A 22,508-nucleotide genomic window follows, 5' to 3' on the forward strand; every position below is an offset into this window, starting at 1 on the left:
CATTTTTCCTGTTCTGTTTGTTTCTTGTTTGTCTGTTCTGTTTGTTTTGTTTGGACCTATTTGGTTGGTTCTGTTTCCGTTATGATACTTCCGTTGCATCGTTAATACATGAAAATTTTTACATGAAAAATGTTACTGTGTATCACAACGAATGCCACCTGCATCGCAATTTCGTCACGGTACAGTGTACAGTTCGGAAGCAATCATGGAAATTGCATCAGACTCGATCCAACTCGATCTCAACTGCCACTTTGCAATTGCGACGATGAAGCGACGTCGTAAACAACTTGTATACGTACTAAAATACATTCTGTTCGTTCATATCAATGCCAAGTAATAGCAAGTCCGTTTGCGGATGCTCCCAAAATTAGTTAAATATGATTTGTTTTGAAGTATAACTAGCTTTTTTTGATTTAGCGTCGACTTAATAAACTATACATAATTTTTTTATAATAAAAATTGACCTCAGAAGTTAGTGGAATTACATCCATTTGCAAAGTTTGAAATAGATTACCGGAAAGTGCGCGAAATCCGATTCACCCCCTAGTTTGCCACCCTTAGAGGTGGAATACCTTCTTCAAATTTAAATGGGATCAATACTAAGGTACTGTAGTCTAGGCTCTACTCTATGAGTAGAATCACTGGCTGAATGAATAGTTTTGGAATTAGGTGTTTTGAAAAATGAAGTAAGAAAAGAATAGAGCATCTTGATATAACGAAATAAACCCAACGCCGAAAGCATGTAAAAAAGTGCAATAAAGTATATTTTGAAGATTATTCCAGTTTAAATTCATAAAAGTACCTCTCGCTACGCAACCTAAGCTACGCCTCAGTTACAGTACCCTCTTTCCAACAAAAAAAGAATCATCAAAATCGGTACACGAACGCCGGAGTAGTCGTGTAACACACATGTGGGATTGGTAAGAATGGATATCCGAACGTGATGTCATCTTACGATAACATGCATAAGTACTATCCGAACGGGCGAATGAGTCAGATGGTATGAGTGAGTATTTGAGAGAAGAATGAATGAAGATGGTGTGGCTGGAACGAGAAGACGGAAGAGAGAGGACGTGTGCTAAGAATTGCGACTTAAGTTCCTTGTCTTTTTATGTAAAGTTATTTCTAGAAATAAAAGGATATTTTCCAACAAATCGTGGTGCTGGTTGAAGTCCTCCTGATCCTCCTCTCCTCCTCAAGTCCTCCTTTTTTATCAAGACGGTCCAAAAGTCACATTGAAGATTTTATTCACATGCAGTGGAAGAATCTTCGCATATCGTTCTTTTTGTCGCGATTAAACTGCCAATTTTACATAATGTAATTCAGAATTTTCGATTCTGTGTTGTTGTGATGTAAATAATTCATTTTTAGTCCCTACTGCAAAAAATAAATTTTCAGGATTTTCAATGTATGTAATGTAGAACTACCATCACCTAAATTATTGACAATAAATAAGATCTCCAGACGCTTGGGTGAAATAGAGTTATTTCCCCAGACTTCTTAGTTTTAAACAAAAAAATATTTTTTTATCATTTGTGTTCGATTTACTTCGAAAACAACGAAGAACAATAATAGAGACGAAATAAGGGCCACACAACCCTGGCAATTCATCAGACAAATGAGCCTTATATCACTTTTAAATATCAACTCTCGTTTGCACTGAAATCACAAAGTAGAAAACTGAAATAGTACAGCTCCAACAACTGACCTGTGTGTGCGTCTCCGTATATTCCAAAAACATTCTTTATTTATTGTAATAATGATAATATCTCTAATAGGGGGGGCTGTTCCATTCGGTGGTGTGGGAAAAACAGCAAAACATCTAATTGCAACACAACCGAAACCACATTCAAATATTAAATATGTCATTTTTAAATTATCGTCCATTATAGCACAGTTCAAGTTAAACTGGTCGATTTGAAGTGAAACAAGTGACGACACCCGTCAATTGTTTCGTATTCGGGGTGGCCAATCGGAACGCAGTTGTCACCGTAATGATTTGGCAGAAAAGTTTTCAAACAATTAAATGACATTTCGTCTCTATTTCTGGTAATAAACTAGATGAAAACAAATGACCTAAGTAATAATTAGTAAACTATATACTCCGCTTTCTAAGGTAATAATAGCAAGAAAAGTAATTAGTAACGCTCTACTCTTTAGCATAAAATTAATTAAAAGTAAAAATAAAATTGTCTATGTAGACTAATAATACAATAATCAACAAAAGTTAAGTTAGTAATATTGTTCATAAATTGAAATTAATAATACCTGTAGCTTCCACTTATACAAGATTTTAATAACCTCTCAACTAGAACATCCGGAAAACCCGGATGGCCGCCCTAGCTGCGTATGGTGTTTTGAACGTCTTGATCAATTCACGAACGTAGAAAATGTCTAAGTAAAGGTTTACTTAAGAGCTCTCATGCCAAAAAAGTTTTGACGTTGGCTCCGCCCAAATTTGTGAAACAAATGTACGCCTGAAGTTCGCGTGACATGCGACAGGAGATGTTGAATTTTGCGCATTAAAAGTACCAAATTCGTTTTAGCGGAATAACTCTAAAACTAAAGGGATTAAAAAAAATCCGTAGTGACAGTTCTCGATCATGCATAAATATAATTAATTATCTAATTTTTGTCCAAATAACCTGTAGCATTTCGAGGATGAATCGAAAAAATGTGAAAATTAGAGGTCATTTCGTGATTTTTATCTATCGAGGAAACTTTATTGTTTTATGTTTCTGATTAGTATCTATGCTTGAATATATCGTGTAGTTACTCATACAATATTTTATTTTTAACTTTAAAGTGGATATACCCCTCTAAAATCAAATCGAAGATTAGGAACTTTTCCTCTGTTCCCTCTTAAAGATATGGAACAAAATTTATAATGGTAATTTGACCGATCGCGACTGCGTAACAAAGTCCTTACCTTAACCTTGTACTGAATGCCATCGTAATAGCTAACCTGGGTCAGGAGCTCCCAAAGCACGACGCCGTAGGACCACACGTCGACGCGTTCAGAGCACGGCTCGTGGCGGATCACCTCCGGGGCCATCCAGGCCACGGTGCCGGTGAAGCTCATAATCGTGCTCACGTCGTTCCACTCGCGGGACGTGCCGAAGTCGCTCACCTTCACGACCAGGTTATCGGCGATGAGGATACTGTGGAAAGAATGTGGAATTAGTCCTCCAAAGAACATTTTGTCGACATGTTTCGTACAATTAATTGTTGTTCATCGAATTCACTTGAATGTTATAAGGATATTTGTAAGTGTTTGAAAAGTAAATATTATATATAAGATTTCCTAAATATTTGCTTTAACATAGTAACTAAAAAAACAACATTTCCAGAAAATGAGATGAATGTAGCAACTGTATATGTTTTAATCCCATTATAGTCGTCACAAAATAAGAAGAGATCGTTAGAAAACAAGATTTAATTTAAGCAATATAGAGTTTAATATTAAATGATAAGTAAGTATTTTAAATGATCACAATGACAACGTGAACTTGTTATTGTAGTGTAGTTACATTAACAGAGTTCGCAAGGACATTTTTTTTAAGCGAAATTCTATTCAAAATTTAAAAAAAATAAGACTAAGGACGTAACTGTTTTCAGGGCGTTTCGGAGTAACTCAAAATTGAATTTTATTTTTAAACTAGTACAAAAATAATACTTGAAATTTGTTCTATCATGTTATTTGTACTATGCTTCATTAAAATTAATGTACTTTTTAAAAACTCATAAAGTTAATATTGGTTTGTTGACTGTTTCGTTTATTACATTCAAAGTTACATATTGTCTTCCATAGTTGTCAAATTTGATCTTAAATTAAGACGACTATAGCAACGACACAAACAACCGAACTGTGAAATTAAAGTTTCTGTCCTAGTGGGCAATGTAACGTTACGTCACAAACGGACACAGCTTATAAATGTGACGAAAATAATTGGAAGTAGTTAGTAAAAAGGATTTAATCCACAAAATTATCAAAAATGAGTTATTTGTACCAAACGTCCTACAGTCTAACCTCTTAGATCAGCAAAAAAATACTACAAATGGTCAGAAATGTATTTATTGTTTCTCAAAATATTCTCCGTTAGCGTTAATGCACTTTTTCATACGAATGAACCAATTTTGAAAACATTTATGCCACTCCTCCGTGACAAAAACATATTTTTTATAACGCGTAACTGGTTCTTCATTTTTGGAAATAAAAAAAGACACAAGGTGTCAGGTCGGGACTGCACGAGGGATGGCTTATAAGGTCAACGTTGGTCACCTTCAAAAATTCTTTTGTCTGTTTGGCCGTGTGAGAACTGGCATTATCGTGGAGTAAGATGATACGGCGTTTATGGTTGTTTTTACGGAGTTTGTCAATAACTTCCGGCAAACTGGTCGTGTCCCAAACACTATTCACCGTATTCACGGTAGCGTCACAACATATTTAATAAAATTCTGAACAAAACTATCATAGTTGTCACTTTTAAGTTTATTGAAATTCAATTTTATTTTGTGAAATTACTGCACTAGTTTGTTATAATTATTAGAACAAAGATCGAAACGCTAAGAAAAATTAATTCGATCCGGCGAGACTCGAAACAGCACCCTCAGGCAAACCGTGCCAAACGCTATGCCAACTAAGCCACGGAACTAACTAGCGGACCTTACGCTTTTTTATGTGCTTGTTGTAGATCTTTGTTTTTTGTTTTTAACGACTTTTTGCCGTGGCGCCATCTGTGAGAAATTTATTTATAGACAAGAAGAAGGTACCTCTCTCAAAAAGAAGATTTCATAATTACATAATTATGTCGAGTTATCAGGTTTTCGCGATTGTTACACATAGTTTGTAAGTCAATGCACATAGGGAATGAAACTATTTTTCCGGATTTAAATCGCGTATATTATGAAATCCGAAAAAATAGTTTCATTTCCTATATATAATTATGCTTTATATAAATACTTCTTCCGTTGAAATTGAATGTTACTTCCATTCCTGCTAAAGGGGTCGAGTAGGGATTACGTTGAAAAGGGGGAGGCGCCCGCCCAGGCCCGTGCGGAAGCCGTATTAAGCCGCGCAGTTGAAAGCGTAGCGGAGCAACTATACCGTACAAAACTGTAATACCATTTCGACGAAAATTAGTGATTCTATAAAATATGTTTTATTTTACAGATTCACTAAAGCACGCACACATAGTCGCATAAATATAAAATAAAATGCATTTATTTCAGACAACAATAGATTCATAATCATCATCAATCCATTTTTACGTTTCACTGCTGAGCACGGGTCACCTCTCTGGCTTTGACCACAGACATATATCTAGATGGACGCCGCAAGTACAGCAATTTGTATGAAAACCAAGCGTGCCACATTTTTTGTACCTACTATATCAGCTCGCCTAAATCGATTGATTGAACGGATTCATTTTCACATTTCACCATTCAATAAATCGATTCCAAATAGCTTAATTTTTGTTCAAGTATTCGTTGATTACAAATAGTGCAGTAGTTTTATTAATATAATAAAAAAATACTACAATAAGATAGTTAACTCCTTTATTCTACTTGTTTTAAATGTCGATTACTTAAAAAAAAATATTTTAAATAATTTTAAATTTATCACATAACATTTTTTGTAACAGATCTTATCGATTAACTTAAATAATGAAAACGCACGTCAACTTGGGACCGTCGGCAATTGATCAAATTGATGAATAGCAAGACAAATCAATATGTTCATCATTATATCAGCCGGAAGACGTCCACTACTGAACATAGGTTACCCGCCGCCGCCATCGGTTACCAGCCGCCGTTACCAGGTCATTCGTCCATCTAGTAGGGGGCCGTCCCACTGAACGAGTTCCGGTTCGTGGTCTCCATTCAAGGACCTTTCAGCCCCAAAGGCCGTCAGTTCTACGAGCTATGTGCCCTGCCCACTACCACTTCAACTTGCTAATCCTTCGAGCTATGTTGGTGACTTTCGTTCTTCTACGGATCTCCTCATTTCTGATTGAAAATGTTACTGCTGACAAAATATGGTAAAATCTTATTAATCAGAAAAGGTTTATTTAATGACGGCCTCGTGTGAAATTTTTGTGATTTGTTTTTTATTTCTCGGATTTCTAACTCTGCTACTCTGCATATTTGGATAGCATCTTAAGTAGATCACATTCGTCCTCGAAAGCAACGAACTCATGCGTATGACCAACTCCAGGTTTTTGTAAAGGCAGCGCACGGTTAAATCTTTGCATTATACATTTTTTTTGTATTACTCGTACTACTTGTCCGGCGATGTATGTAATTATTTGCTCACTATATTCGGACATTTGAAGCAATGTGCTGCAAAAATTATCGAAATTACAGATACTACTGATTACATATACTACAAAACTGAAACAAAAAAGCGAAACCTTAGTAAACGTTACAACAAAAGAATTATAGAATATTTTTATAATATTGATAAGGCCATAATAATTTTCGTCCCTTTGTTTTCAAAATCGATCAGAATCGAGACAGTGTTGCCTAACGTATACATCACTAAATGTTAAATTTGGCCAAAAGATTGTACAAGCGGGGCCGTACCACGAAACTGTATGCATTATACAAAAGTGCGTTCGTTCGATGTTCATGGCGTATAATGGCAAAGGATCACAAATATATCGCACAAAGTAAAAGCCGCAATGTATTTTTATTGTATGTATTAGTATTATTGTGAACCTTCTTCGACGTGCAGGTTTCATCAGGATGTTTTCCTTCACCCGGATTCGAACCCACGGCCTTTGCTTGAGAGGTGATAGATCAAACCATTACGCTACCACGGCTTTTTTTTCCAGATCCATAAAATGTTAGTGTTACAAAACTTAAATAACTATATTAGAGAAAACCAGTGCTATCCCATCTGTTTGCAACAACTTTCCTTACATATTTCTACCGCCAAGCAGCAACGTCAGCATTACTGTGTTCCGGTTTTGAAGGGTAGGCTAGGGTGTTGGTGAAATTACAAGCACATGGGACTTGTCAACTTATGTCTCAGGGTGACGGGCGCAGTGGTACTGTCACTCAGATCTTTGCGATTTAAAGCTCTGAGCTACACGCTTGTCCATAACACTCCAACTATTATGGACAAGCGTGTATCCATAACAGTTGGAGTGTTATGGACAAGCGTGTAGCTTACCATCAGGCGCTTATTCTGTCAATGACAAGTTAAGACTATTTTCTCGGGAACGGGTTTCTGATTAGGAACGAGGAAACACCCAAAGCCGCCTCTGAAAGTGTCTGTAATAGACCGTTTACGACACTATTCAAAACCATGTTTGGTGGTGGTATCAAGACAAAATATAATTTGACACAGGTTTTGAAACCTAGAAACGCATGTCACCTGCGGCCTTACCATGAGTAATATTATATAATATAATGATATACACTTCATGTAGCGCTGTCTCGCAACTAAACTGAATCGTAATAAGACCGTAGGCATTATAATAAGCACGCTGCACTCGAGAACTAGACCAACTATCATGGAACTTGCACCGTACGTCTTCTTGTTAGAAGTTTCTACAACATCGAAAAATTTGCTCCACAGCACTGCGGGGACTACTTTACGAGCATCCATAGAATTTGTATTGTACACCCAGACTTCTTGTTAAAAGTGCAGTCGAAGGATAACTTTAGCGGCTTCCATGGAAATCGTGTTGTATACCTAGAACATCTTGTCAGAAGTATCTTCTATGTTGAAAATTTTCTCATCGGTAAACAGGATGGAAGGAAAAAGATCGTCCAGGGAAGTACTGCCACCTTACCTATTCCTGCCGTCAGCATTGCTGTATTCCGGTTTTGAAGGGGGACTCGTCAAAAACTCAGATCATTGCGATTTAAAGCTTTGAGTGGCACTGCAACTGTTATGGACAGGCGTGTAGCTTACCATCAGGTTCACGACTTGTTTATTCCGTCACTTGATATGATAAAAAAAATGCTTTAAAAGACTTTACCACCCATCTCAGTCAACAGTGACCATGGGACCTGTAAAGGGTCAGAAACGTTGGTTTGTTTGAAAAAACAAACATACGCGTTTTAAATCCCGAAAAATAGTTTCATTTGCTATGTGTAACAATCGCGAAAACCTAAGAATTTTTTGTATATATCAAGGTATATAAAAAAATGTTCCGTTGCTGATTTGCATGCATCTTCAACATCTTTGGTCCTACTCCAATCCATTTGTGAAGTTATCAGCTTCTGTTTGCAATAGCATCATAATTGCCTCTGTCACTACAGGAGTCATTACGGAAAAATGTCGTCTGCTTCTTTTCTTAACGTATTTGAATTTATTTACTAGATAAAATGTGTAAACATTTTATAGACATATTAAGATATGCATATTTGCACGATAGTTTTAATAACGCAACATCGACCGTCAGTGACTGAATGAATACCATCATTGCCATTCCACTGGCACTCTAGTAGCAATGACTCAACTTTAGCAGAATAACAACTATTATCATAAATGCAATATAATCTCGGTATTGTGTCAATGGAATTACAATAATCAAGAAACTCGTTCGAAATTAATTTTGCGTTCTTGTAGCTTTCATATATTTTTTATTAATTAAAATTTGGCAACAAACATAGACAAACCACAATTTTTGAATCTTTATCTGTTTCTATTTTGCCACAGAATATTTAAAAAAATGCAGTTTACTTAAATTCGATTTTTTTCAATAAACGTTGAGTAAGTTTGCGAAGTCAGTGTTAAAAGATGTTCATTTAAGTGGTATATCTATGTATATCCCCGAGGAGGCGGCTCGGCCACGCTCTGGCAGGCCTGGGAGTACGAGCGCCGATCGCTTGGCACAGTTGTTGAAAGGGATCTCTCTCTGCCGAACGTGGTTCGCGCCATATATATAAGTAAAGAAATATATATAAGGGACCTAGGAGAAGGACACAGACTACTTTTTGTCACAATAATGTTAAAAAGGGTGAAATATGGGATGCAAAATTTGTTTGGAAAACCAAAAACTATGAAAATTAGTATAGTACAGTGGGCTATTCGAGGTGCTTATTCTGCGCAGACGAAGTCGCGGGCACCAGCTAGTTTAAATACATTAACATTAGTATTTTACATTTTCACTTTTTTTATTCTGTAAAATGTGCCGTTTATAAAATAACACAAAAGTACATAATTATTAAGTATTCGTAATACAAAGATCGAACATTTAGAAAAAACACCTTCGATCCTACTGTATTCGAACCGACGTCTTCCAGCGAACCGTGGCAGACGCTATGCCAACTAAGCCACGGAACGAACTAGCGGGACTCACGAATTTTTCTATGTGCTTGTTGTCGGATCTTTGTATTTGGTTTTTCAACGGTATCTAGCTGGACCACGAAATACTTACATAGACTTCTCATAGATGACGCTACGGCTAAAAGTCTAAGGGTCGTATTCTAGAACTCTACTCAATGCTCAAGACAGGATTTGAGTATGGTTTAAAGCACTCGAAATCATACTCAAGTCCCTGCCATTAGGGTCGTATTTCCAGTGCTTGTGTTTCCAGTGCAATCCTGACTTGACCATTGAGTAGAGTTCTAGAATACGACCCTTAGTGTTCGATCTTTGTATGAATAATTATAATAAACTAGTGGAGTCATTTCACCAAACACATTTGAACATCAATTCAGTATAAATTTAACAAAAGTACATACTTGGGGCTTTTGAGGTCCCTGTGGATGATCTTGTGCATGTGCAGATAGGTCATTCCGTACGCGATCTCCTTGGCCCACTTCAAGATCTGCTTGGGCGCGAAGCAGGCTCCGCTGTGCAGGAATTCAAAGAGCGGGCCGTACTGGCAGTACTCCATTATCACACAGTAGTAAGGTGACATCGTGCACACGCCGCGGAAACGCACTGTAACAAATTAAAATGATGAAGCACTGTACCGGACCTAAAAGGTTTTATAACAAACTAGTAAAACTCCTTATGAAAGAGGTCGTCCATAGAAGTACCGCCACCTTACATATTACACCAGGTAATGTGAGCATTATTGCGTTTCTGTTTTGAAGCAACAAAGGTGGTTTCCCACCGGCGAGGCGAGACGAAGATTGAAATTTGTATCTCAAAATTTCAATTCTCTCCTAGCCCTTGGTCTTTGGTGGAAATGGTCTGGGTTGACGAGGAAGGGCGAGACGAGAATTGAAGTATTTAATGATGTTATAACGAACCGTACTGCCGCCTACATAAAGTATTCTATTATTATACTCTTTAACGATTTCTCGCGCGCTCTCGCGCGATCTCGATCTCGACTATTAATATCAATCGCGAGGTTGTGGGGTACGTATGATTTGAGATTTAAAAAAAGATGGTTTCATGTGATTCTTCTTCCGTTAACATATTTAATAATAATAATAGGTTACGGGATATTTACATTACTTCAGCCGCGTATTTATCGCTAGATGAACAGAATAACATTGAATCTTCTTTATCCACACAATCACAGTGCGAGCACGCGCGAGATCACGATGTCTCGCACGAGCCCGCAATGTCTCGCGGAAGCTATAAATGGCAATTTTTGGTGGAAATACGCCAGCGAGATTTCAATTCTCGTCTCGCCTCGCCGGTGGAAAACTACCGTGAAGGTGAAATTGCAGGCACATAGACTTGTCAACTTATACCTCAGGGTGACGCACAGTGTTTTATAAATGTCAATTGTGACGTGCCATTTTATCCAGATTCCTATAGTTCGAACTTATGCAAATGCGAGAATAGAACACTGGGTGACAAATATGTATAGTTTCATCATGACATTGCACCACACAAACAGTCTTTGTAGCCCCTCTTGATTTTACAATGAAATAAAACTATATTGTTCTTTGTGCATCTCATATCTTGGAAAAATTAAAACAGCATCACAAACTGAAAATCTATCTATAACTTTATCTATAACCTTTCCAGAGTTGGCGCTGACCTATTTCCCTGTAACTGTCTGTAAATAAGATATTCTGTAGAAGTAAATCGTGAGTCCATTTGCGGTATAAGTTTTAGTAGTGTCTTGCTTTATGCGCGTGTGGTAGTGATGGAACAGACCTCTGCTTCTGCTTCCCCAACTGTGGAAGTTCCGCACGCTTTATCACATCTGTTTCCGTTTCTGCTTCCGCAACTTTTAGAACGGAACTTTATAAAATTCGCGATGGGCCATGAGGAATAAGAATAATTTATTATGTAAGCGCCGAGACACACAATACCTGATCTTAAAACTAAAATACAATAAACTACAAAATAAAATACAATACCTACAACAAAAAGTAACACAGAAAATTAAATTGCATAGAAATACTCTAGCTAAACACATAATTATAATGATAAAAAAATAAAAAAGTACATTAATTAATGAAATAGAATAGACTTCGTTTATTTGCCAGAATACAGTAATTACAAAGGTCTTAAGTAAAATTAGGTACATTGTATTCAACCTGCAAATATTAATGGAATTCAATGTTTAGTCTCTCTAGTTTCTAATTAATGTAATGAATTTGTAAATTCTAAGTATTCTTTATTACTATAGAAGCAATGTGTCAAAAGCCATTTTGTCAATTTAAATTTAAAAGTGTCCTTGTAACAATTTATTTTCGTTTGGTAATTTATTGTAAATAATTAAACATATGTTGAAGTAGTTATTCTTATAAATTACTTTATGGCAACGAGGTTGGTATAAGAGATTCATAATTTTTGCTCTAGTTTGCCTTTGAATGACTTCACCGCGTGTTTTAAAATATTGAGGATGAGAGTTGACAAATACGCAGATATCCCTAATGCACATGCAAGGCAAAGGTAATATGTTTAGTCTTTTGAACAGCGGTTTGCAACTGTCATCGAACCACGCGCCGCAAATTGCTTGAATACACTTCTTCTGGACTTTAAACGCTCTTTCTAAGATTACTGATTTACCCCATAGTACATAACCGTAGCTGAGCACGGACGAAACGTAGCCGTGATAGGCCGTCAACGCAGCTTCTGGCGAGACAGTTTGCCTTAGTCTTCGTAAAGCGCAAACAAATCTGTTTAGGTTCATGCACTGTTCGATATGTTCCTTCCAGTTAAGGTTCTTGTCGATTGTTAACCCAAGAAAGTTAAATGTGTCTACTTCATCTACATTATCAGAGTTGTAATTAATTTTAACCGGTATGGGATTTGAGTTGTAAGATCTAAATGTCATAACTTTGGTTTTACTTATACTAATATTCAAGTAATTGACGTCCATATAACTTATTACGTGTCAGTGCTTTATTTACGTCAATGTTAAATGCGTGTCGCGTGTCGCGACACACGAAAACGGGTCAAAAAAAAAGCAAGCTCAGCTATTAGCTACTGGAGAAACCCTGGAGAAACCCTGAGACACTCACATAGACAACCACAAATCACACAAAAAGTCACGAGATAAATAAATGCAGGCCATACAAATATTTCTCCCGGCCCAGGAATCGAACCCGGGACATCTGCGTGCAGACCAGCACATTAACCGTTCGGCCACCGAGGCACTTTATAGTATTTACATTTCCGCTTCCGCATCCGCTTCCGTTTCCGCTACCATTTACTTTTGACATCTGTTTCCGTTTCTGTTATGACACTTCCGTTGCATAACTAATATTTGGTATTGCACTACGAGCAGCACACATCCCTTCATTCATCGCCTTTTTACTTCTCCCGTCTTTCACCTGTCGTGATCTGTTCTAATGTATTGTGTAAGCTGTATTGTGTAAGAAGCTGTAAAACTAAATAATAAAATAATAAAAAAAAAAAAAAAAAAAATAGTTTAGTACGTAGTATTTTGGAGTACTGCTGTGGCATTTGGGAACCACACTACGCAACACACTCCTTGCGTTTAGAATGAATACAAAAAAGATTTATTTGGCACTTAATGTATTCCTGTGGAATTTCCAAGAAGAAACTCTAATGATATCAGCAGCGTTTATCACATTTCAGTATTATGTCATTAGATAATCAAAGAACTCTCTTGAACATGTCATTTGGATCAAAAATGTTTCATCACGAGATGGATTGTCCTCAGTTGCTTAAAAAATTCAAATTGCGTGTTCCTGTAAGGTTTCCTCGTAACAAAACCACTCCATTTAGTTTTCCATTTCGCAAAACCGTATCTGTCTCAAATGCGCCAGTTGCAAGGTTGTGTACGACGGTACATAATTACAGAGACGTTATTGATATTCACCATGACTCTCGTCTCAGCACTCGTGAAATAATTTTTAATTTATTAAGTACTTTTTAGTACGTTTTAGTAATTTAATTTATTGCAAACACATAGAAAAATTCGTGAGGTTCGTTGGTTCGTTCCGTGGCTTAGTTGGTATAACGTCTGGCACGGTATGCAAGAAGACGTCGGTTCGAATCCGACCGGATCGAAGGAATTTTTTCTGAGTGTTTTTTCTGAGTGTTCGATCTTTGTATTAATAATTATTAAGTACAGTCAAATAATTCAATTGTAAAAGTAGTGTACGCATCAATTTCTATTCATATTGTTATTTCTCAAAAGTGCTAATTTTATTTTAAATTTTAGTTATACTAAATATATAGTTATGTTTTAGTGCATGTTGTGTTTACCTCTAGGGATCGTATTCTAGAACTCTACTCAATGCTCAAGTCAGGGCTTGAGCAGACTTGAGTATGATTTCAAGCACTGGAAATACGACCCTAATGGCAAGGACTTGAGTATAATTTTCAGTGCTCACTGCAATACTCAAATCCTGACTTGAGTTTTGAGTACAATTCTGGAATACGACACTAAGGGGCGTATTCCAGAACTGTACTCAAGGCTCAAGTCAGGATTTGAGCAGACTTGAGTATGATTTCAAGCACTGGAAATACGACCCTAATGGCAAGGACTTGAGTATGATTTCTAGTGCTTTGAATCATAATCAAGCCCTGACTTGAGCATTGAGTAGAGTTCTAGAATACGACTCTAGGGGTCGTATTCCAGGATATACATATACTCAAGTCAGGATTTGAGCAGACTTGAGTATGATTTGAAGCATTGGAAATACGACCCTAATGGCAAGGCCTTGAGTATGATTTTCAGTGCTCACTGCAATACTCAAGTCCTGACTTGAGTATTGAGTAGAGTTCTGGAATACAATCCTTAGTGTTTGTGGCAATTACATCGCTTGTAAAGGTATGATAAGACATTATAAGTAATATTGTACACAGATGTTGGTAAACCCAATAAATATATGTATAAAATAAAAAATTGTGTGTCATATCACATGTATTATGTGTCTAACTAATTATTCCTTTACATATAGCTTAACACTAACTATGCACATTATAACACTACCTCCTAAACTATGCGACCAAATATAACGCGCTTTAAAGGGAAAATTATATCTTTGAAATTCCTCGCATGATACAAATGACCCATTTTTGTAAATAAAGATTAAAAGTGCACTTATTTCTTTTTTATATTACTTATTATTTATATTACTTATTTACTTATTATATTTTAAGAAGGGGGTATTATGCACTCTATGTTTATCCAAGAATATATAACCGGAAATAGGGACAAAATAAGGGCCATCCGTGTCAGGCAACTCTCTTAATGGGCCGTATATCACTTTTAAATATTAACTCTCGTTTGCGCTGAAATCACAAATTAGAAAGCTGAAATAGTACAGCGCCAACAACTGACCTGTGTGTACCTCTCCGTATATTCCAAAAACATTTTTATTCATTGTAATAAAGATAACATCTCTAACTATGGGGGGCTGTACCATTCGGTAGTGCGGGAAAAACAATAAAACATCTAATTACAAAACAAACGAAATCACATTTCATCGGTAATCAAATATTAAATATGTAATTTTTCAATTACCGTCCGTTATAGCAAAGCTCAAGTTAAACTGGTCGATTTGTCGATTAAATGACATTTCATCTCTATTTCTAGTTATACATATACTCGATAAAATGTACATGCACGATATAATCTTCGAATCGCTTAAAGTAGATCATAGATATTATATATTGTTAAATGAATAATCAGACGGATATCATAACTCATTAATATAACGGTAAACAACATGCAGGTCAACCGTATGTTCATATTCATTGAAGTCAAATCAATAAAATTATCAATAATTCATATTTATCATATGGATGCGGGCAGCTGCGCACCGAGACTCGCTCGTGTTCATACACTATGAACTCCCTATGACGTTATTGATTTTGCATCTCAAAACTGTTTTGAAAGGCAAACGCTATGCAGACGGCGAATGGTATAAATTTAACAATTTCTATCAACACTAGTACTGGCTTACTTTTGTGGAATCTTGTGCTTAACCGGATTTTAACGTGACTTTAGAATGAAACTTACTTTTGAGAAATAAAATCTGTTATCAATTGGCTCGAAAATAAATACCTCCGATGCCGGAAAAGCGTAGTCTGCATTAGCATTTTTAAAAATCAATAAATGATTTAGAATCGACATTTGTAATTAATTTAGTTTTTGAATAAATAAATTTAACATTATATAAAAAAAATCTTAGGCTGAATACGTTCGAGTCTCTGTCTGTTATACTCCGTCCTACCATTTATTTAACTTTTGACATATGCATGCCTCCGAAGTTCCGTAATTATTGACACAACAATATAGACAAAAAATGCAATACTTCCTAGACACTTTTATTTTTTAATTTTAGAGAAGAGACATGCTCCTTAGCTCCGATATTTACTAAGTCGACAGATTGTGTAACAAAGATTATTTAAGTTGATAAATTTTGGTACCTGTGTAATAAATTATAATGAAATTCAAATAAATTATAAACAATTCTAATAAAAGCTTAGTTGGTATAGCGTCTGGCACGGTAAGCTAGAAGACGTCGGTTCGAATCCGGCCGGATCGAACATTTACTTATTAGTAAGTCAATGGGATCGAAGGATTTTTTTCTGAGTGTTCGATCTTTGTGTTAATAAATAATTCTAATAGTCTTATTAACTTTTATAATGAATCGTCAGATTGCTCTCCATATGAATGGGAATCATCACTTGCATCCTCATTAACATTAATTATTAATTTTTGGGTACACAAATAGTCAATCGCAATATCACGATCCCAATCAGACACCAATATCTTCTTTTTTGAAGCCGGGTCCCATTCACGATTAAAACTTCTTCATAAATAAAATCGATTGTAATAAAAAACGAATCAGAAACGCAAGAGAACACCACTAATTGATTAGAATTCGAGCTGTCAAAAGTTTGATAAATAGTTGGTCGAAGTGTAATTCTGTTTTAATTAGAGAAAAACTTACTTAAGGACGCGTAATTACGGAAACCTGATATTTTTGCTATTACGAAACATTGTTATCTCTTTACCATATAGTCAAGAGCCCATCAAGTTCGACTCTTTGTACTTCGGACTGTTCTTAACGCAAACAGCATATAGTTTAAAAATTAAGTGTCAAGCTTAAAGAGATCCATGAACACTGTCACATAAATCCAGGGTTCTAAGTGATAGTCATCAACTTATTAAGAAAACTCACTGGAGTATGTGAGTCATATGCAACATCTCATGGCTTGTTATATAATGTTAAAAAGTCGGAGTTTATGATCTTTGGAGCCGCCGGTAGGAAGAGTCCTACGTGTGCACTTCCTGTACTACTTAATGGTTCTCCGTTAAAAAGGGTAAGCCACTTTAAATACTTGGGACACTATGTTACCGACGACCTCAAGGATGACCTGGATATACAGCGCGAACGGAGAGCATTCTCGGTGAGAGCAAACATGCTTGCCCGCAGGTTCGCCAGATGTACGGCTGCAGTTAAGATAACATTGATTAAAGCTTACTGCACACCAATGTACGCTAGCGCTCTGTGGAAGACCTACACTCAATGCTCTCGGAATGCTCTGTGCGTGCAATACAACAACGTCTTCAGGACGCTGTTGGGGCTGCCAGGTTTCTGCAGTGCCTCAGTCATGTTCACTGACGCGCGCGTAGATAGTTTCACGGCTGTTGTACGTAAAAAGTCGGCGTCGCTACTGAAGAGAGTACGTGACAGCCCCGATAGCCTCATGAAGACAGTTGCTGTTAGGAACGAGTGCCCAATTATACGACACTTAATAAATAACACAAAGTCCCTGGTAAAATATAAGTCTACATAGATAATTATGTTAATATTTAAAATAATTATTTAAATTAAGCATTGATATTTAAATGAAAAAAAAAAAAAATCTCAAAAAAAGTCACTAACTAACCAATTCGTTTTCCCAAAGATTTTGTTCGTATTTATTTAGTTCAATTTCTCACTTTTTGCCATTTTTAGTCAAAAATTAAAGAGACATATGAAATAACATTGATAATTATCAGATTCATAGCGGATATTTATCAAAGAAAACAAATATCTTGATAAATCTCGATACCTGCATAAATCTGAGTAGTTTCATTGATTGACTGGTATTTGAAATTAACTCCGTGTAACGTTTCAGATGAAGCGCAAATTGCAAAATCTTCAGCCAGCCACCGAAATCTAAAGACAAAATATGTTGCAACTTAGGGAGTCATCACACTTTCTTTTTACTGCGGCTTAGGTTTGATCCCACAGACATATATCTAGATAGACGCCGCAACTACAGTAATTTGTATGAAAACCAAGCGTGCCACATTTTTTGTACCCACTACACAGAAAAAAAGGAATTCTACTAATAAGAAAGAGCAATTTCTCAAAGTACTTGCTAATTCTGAAAAATATTTATTAAAAGTAATAAAATATTGTCATTACAAAAATACTGCTTATCTTTTTCTAATACAATTTTACTCTTAACTTTATTCTAACTTTTAGACAAATACGTTCACTTCAAGATTTTATTTCATTTGTAATCAATTAATTGGACATTACTTACATCAAAAAAATTTTACCTTTTACATCAAATTTAAATAATCTTAAATTAATTCAAAATTTCTTGGATGTATTTTAACAAAATATATTCTTAAACAAAAAAGAAGTAGTTTGCTATTTAGATTAATATTCTAAATTCTAGAGTATATTTTTAAAGCAACATTTCGTTGCGTTTTCATAGTCAATGTTGTCGTGACATGTCGCCGAAGGCGCACGCGGCAACGATTACTTTTACTTGTGCTTGTAATCATAAAAATCATAAACAGTCATTTGTCCAAAGAAACAATACGTATTATCTCTAGTTTGTTAGGGTGTTATTTGTAGTCATAATTTAAGAAATTTGGTTTCAGCATGATATCAAACTACACTTGTAACAAGCACAACTTTAACTTGCAATTAGTTCCATCACGCCACTGGTAGATGGCATCAGTTGTACTCTGAAACGCGCTATCGCTTTGTTAACTTCAATACTATAAGTCCTCTCATATATTATGAATTGTTAGTGCTTTCTACCGCTGTAGCCTTATACAGCATTAAATGGTACTCAAGTAATTGAGAAGAGTCGGTCCTATTTCTGCTACTTTAAGGGCCGTATTCTAGAACTCTATTCAATGCTCAAGTCAAGATTGCACTGGAAATGCGACCCTAATGGCAGGGACTTGAGTATGATTTCGAGTGCTTTGAGGGTCGTATTCCAAAACTGTACTCAATGCTCAAGTCAGGATTTGAGCAGACTTGAGTATAATTTCAAGCACTGAAAATATATCCTAATGGCAAGGACTTGAGTATGATTTTCATTGCTCACTGCAATACTCAAATCAGAACTTGAGTATTGAGTAGAGTTTTGGAATACGACCCTAAATCATACTCAAGTCCTGACTTGAGCATTGAGTAGAGTTTTGGAATACGACCCTAAATCATACTCAAGTCCTGACTTGAGCATTGAGTAGAGTTTTGGAATACGACCCTAAGATTTGGCACTGAACTGTGTGCTTTCACGCCAGTAAGACATACTGTTGGGTCCATAACCCTGTATATTTATCCTTTTTGATATTAGAAAACATAAATCTTCAGTCAAATAATTCAACACCTCTCAATTTTTCATTCTTTTTTTTTTCAGTCAAAATCGGACATTTCTAATAACTAATAAATATTTTGTTGAATCTAGAGTAGCTTTGGGGCTTGAAGTAAATTAATTTGCTCTTGGATTAAATATTTCTGTCTTATAACTAAAATACGCTTTGGAGCATTGACTTACAAATAAATGGACGACGGGTCTAATACAAAAACCACGAAAAAAATATCCCAAGTCAACCTATTTAAACGTAGTGACAAGTCAAGCAATATGAAAAAGCTAAAACGTTGAATTTAAATTGTAATGTCATCGCAGTACTGCCTAATTTTGCTTGCTTCGCTGTCAGTCGAACAAACGAAGACTAGAGCGTGAATGACGCTCTGTATACGATTTTAACGCCCTATAAGTTCGGACACTTTTTAGCGCGGACCCGACGTCCATATAATTGTAAGTCAATGCTTTTGAGACATTTTTTTACTATTATCAACTAATTATTCTCTAGCGTCTATAGGGAGAGGATCGTTTTGTTCACTTGCCCGTGGAAGGAAACGTCCCCGTTTACCACGTACCCACCTAAGATGCTATCCAAATATGCAGAGTAGCAGAGTTAGAAATCCGAGAAACAATAAGCAAATAACAAAAATTTCACACGAGGCCATCATTAAGTAAACCTCTTCTGATTAATAAGATGTTACCATATTTTGTCAGCAGTAACATTTTCAGTTGTCTTGCCATTCGCCAATTTGATCAATCACCAACAGAAAACCATCTAGTAAAATTAATTAAGGCAGTTGCAAGTTCATATATTGACGTACGTTTTCATTATTTAAGTCAATCGATAAGATCTTCTATTACAAAAAGACAGTCATATAATAAGCTTATTATTTCAATGACAACAATTTCAACATTCGAAGTTGATTAAAAATTAAAGTTTAACTTATTAAGTAATCAAAACTTTTTAAAAACAACTTTTAATAAAGGACTTAGCTATCTTGTTTTGGTATTATTCTACTATATTAATATTTCACGAATACTTGAATCGATTAATTGAATGGAATACGTGTATTCCCTTCAATCAATCGATTTAGCGCGGAAGGTTTCCCGTCACTAAATAGTTCTTGTGACGTCATGGTCTAGAATTCTAGATGTATGTCTGTGCGTATGACCAACTCCAGGTTTTTGTAAAGACAACGCACTGTTAATTCTTTGCAATATATATATATTTTTGTATTACTCGTACTACATACTCGGCGATGTATGTCATTATTTGCTCAATGTATTCGGACATTCGAGGCAACGTGTTGCAAAAATTATCGACATTACAGATACCTACTGGTAATAGATACTACAAAACTGAAAAAAAATCGAAACGTACAAAAGAGTTATAGAATATTATTATAACATTGCCAAAGTATTGTATTATAATTTTCGTCCCATTGTTTTCAAAATCGATTAGGCCAAAGAAATGTATAAGCGGCCGTATTACGAAACTGAATGCATTATACAAAAGTGCGTTCGTTCGATATTCATGGCGTATTAACAAAGGATTAAAAATATATCGCACCAAGTAACAGCCGCAATGTATTACAAACATGAAGCATACACTCGGTTGCATATTTGTTTTCTCGAATTTCATACAAAACCAAGTAATTGTTTTTAAAATAAATTATGCATCTTTTGATTAAAAAACCACTTGCCGGTGGAAGGAAAGGTCCCTGTTTACCCGTTTACCCACAGTTATGGAGCTTTTGCAGTTTATAATGGCACAATTATGCATTTTTCGCGTTTTCGACTAGTGTTTATCTACGGTCGAGCGCTTTCTGAAGTGTAGCAGCGGCTAAAGTCAATTTCTCTTACTCTGGGCACGCGAATTACGTACACTTGCGGCGTCTATCTAGATAGTCTGTGTTTGAGCCGGTCCGAAAAAGTTTTCAAAGGCGGCTTCACACGGCCCGTGACATCACGGGTCACGCCGGCCTGTACGGACGAGCTCGCGCCACAAAAACAGGTGAGCCAGCGCCGGCAGGGGTGATATTCTTGTCGTGGTTAATGTTCACTGATCCCACGGCGCCGACTCAACCGGCGAGAGGGAAACCCGGGGGGGTTTTAGTGGGGTAGGCCTTCCAGTGTGGAGGGAGAGTCCCCACATAGCCCCTGAGTCTCCCTGGGCTCAGTGGTATCCATAAAGATATACCCCCGTCAAAAAAAAAAAAAAAAAGGAGTGATATTCTTCCCATGACGCGTGGGCGCAATCTCGCGCGGCCTTATGAAGGCAGCATAATATAGAGGACAAGACACTGCGCGCTGCGCTTCCACACGGACCGTCGACGCAAAACGCACAACGTATTTATCGCTCGTATTACGTGAAGAATAGTTTATTTTTTAAAGTGACAGACGTAACATCAACTGTTCTTGACAGTCGTCTTCACAAAGTCACAAATTCTCCGCTTGCATAGTGAGATTCCGGTCGAAGTCGACAGGCGCCGGTGGTATAGGTGTCACTGTGTTGCACCGCTATGGGTTTCCACTCACCGATATTTTCGTGATTCAGCTTCCGCAAATGCTTGATGTTCGTCTCGCTTTTGTCGCGCAGTTTCTTCACCGCGACCATCTCTCCGCGCATATTTCCACTAAACACCACGCCTTGGGCGCCGGAGCCCAGGTACACCAAGTCCGTCAGCGATTCGAACGGCACCTCCCACTCATTCTCTGTTGAAATAATCGTAATATTAATTAACTAGAAATGCGACTGCTCTGCTCATTGACTTACAATTATATGGACGTCGGGTCCGCGCTAAAAAGTGTCCGAACTTATAGGGCGTTAAAATCGTATACACAGTGTCATTCACGCTTTAGTCTTCGTTTGTTCGACTGACTGCGAAGCAAGCAAAATTAGACAGTACTGCAATGACATTACAATTTAAATTCAACGTTTTAGCTTTTTCATATTCCTTTACATGTCATTACGTTTAAATAGGTTGACTTGGGACATTTTGTTCGTGGTTTTTGTATTAGACCCGTCGTCCATTTATTTGTAAGTCAATGGCTCTGCTGCAAACTTTTTAGCTTAGAGTCAGTATAACAGAATTAAACGAGCAACATTTTCTTGGTGAGACCCTAGTTAAAGACTTCCATTTTGTAGCAGTAGAGCTTCTTGTGAAAGAGTCCGCCCAGGGAATTACTTATCTATTTCCGCCGCCAAGCAGTAATGTGAGCATTACTGCGTTCCGGTTTTGAAAGGTAAGGGTGCTAGTGAAATTACAGGCACATAGGACTTGTCAACTTATGTCGGATTGGAACTTTGCGATTAAAAGCTCTGAATTGCACTGCAACTGTTATGGAGAGGAGTGTAGCTTACCCCCAGGCACAAGACCTGTTCGTCCCGTCACTTGATATAATAAAAAAAGAAGACTCGTTTCAATTGCAGGATCGGTCTACATTAGAATCTTACTAAAGTCGAGCGTCTTTACTAATAAATATCACATGAGTGCAATTTCTCAACGATTACAATTGTGTAGTTTTAAAAAAATCGGCTTCAATC

General features: G+C 36.6%; 1 protein-coding gene across 1 annotated transcript in view; it reads right to left on the reverse strand.

Annotated features, from left to right (window-relative positions):
- LOC113239162 (mitogen-activated protein kinase kinase kinase 12-like) overlaps positions 1–22,508 on the reverse strand; it is a 42,045-nt gene that overhangs the window by 12,976 nt on the left and 6,561 nt on the right. The window contains exons 2-4 of the mRNA XM_026476034.1: positions 21,500–21,676; positions 9,703–9,904; positions 2,966–3,161 (exon numbers count right to left, since the gene is read on the reverse strand). Of these exons, the coding sequence (XP_026331819.1) occupies positions 2,966–3,161; positions 9,703–9,904; positions 21,500–21,676 (575 nt within the window). The remainder of the gene's footprint in view (positions 1–2,965; positions 3,162–9,702; positions 9,905–21,499; positions 21,677–22,508) is intronic.

This window comes from Hyposmocoma kahamanoa, unplaced genomic scaffold, assembly GCF_003589595.1.
Source record: "Hyposmocoma kahamanoa isolate Upper Pololo Valley unplaced genomic scaffold, ASM358959v1 99702, whole genome shotgun sequence".
NCBI classification, from domain to species: Eukaryota; Metazoa; Arthropoda; class Insecta; order Lepidoptera; family Cosmopterigidae; genus Hyposmocoma; species Hyposmocoma kahamanoa.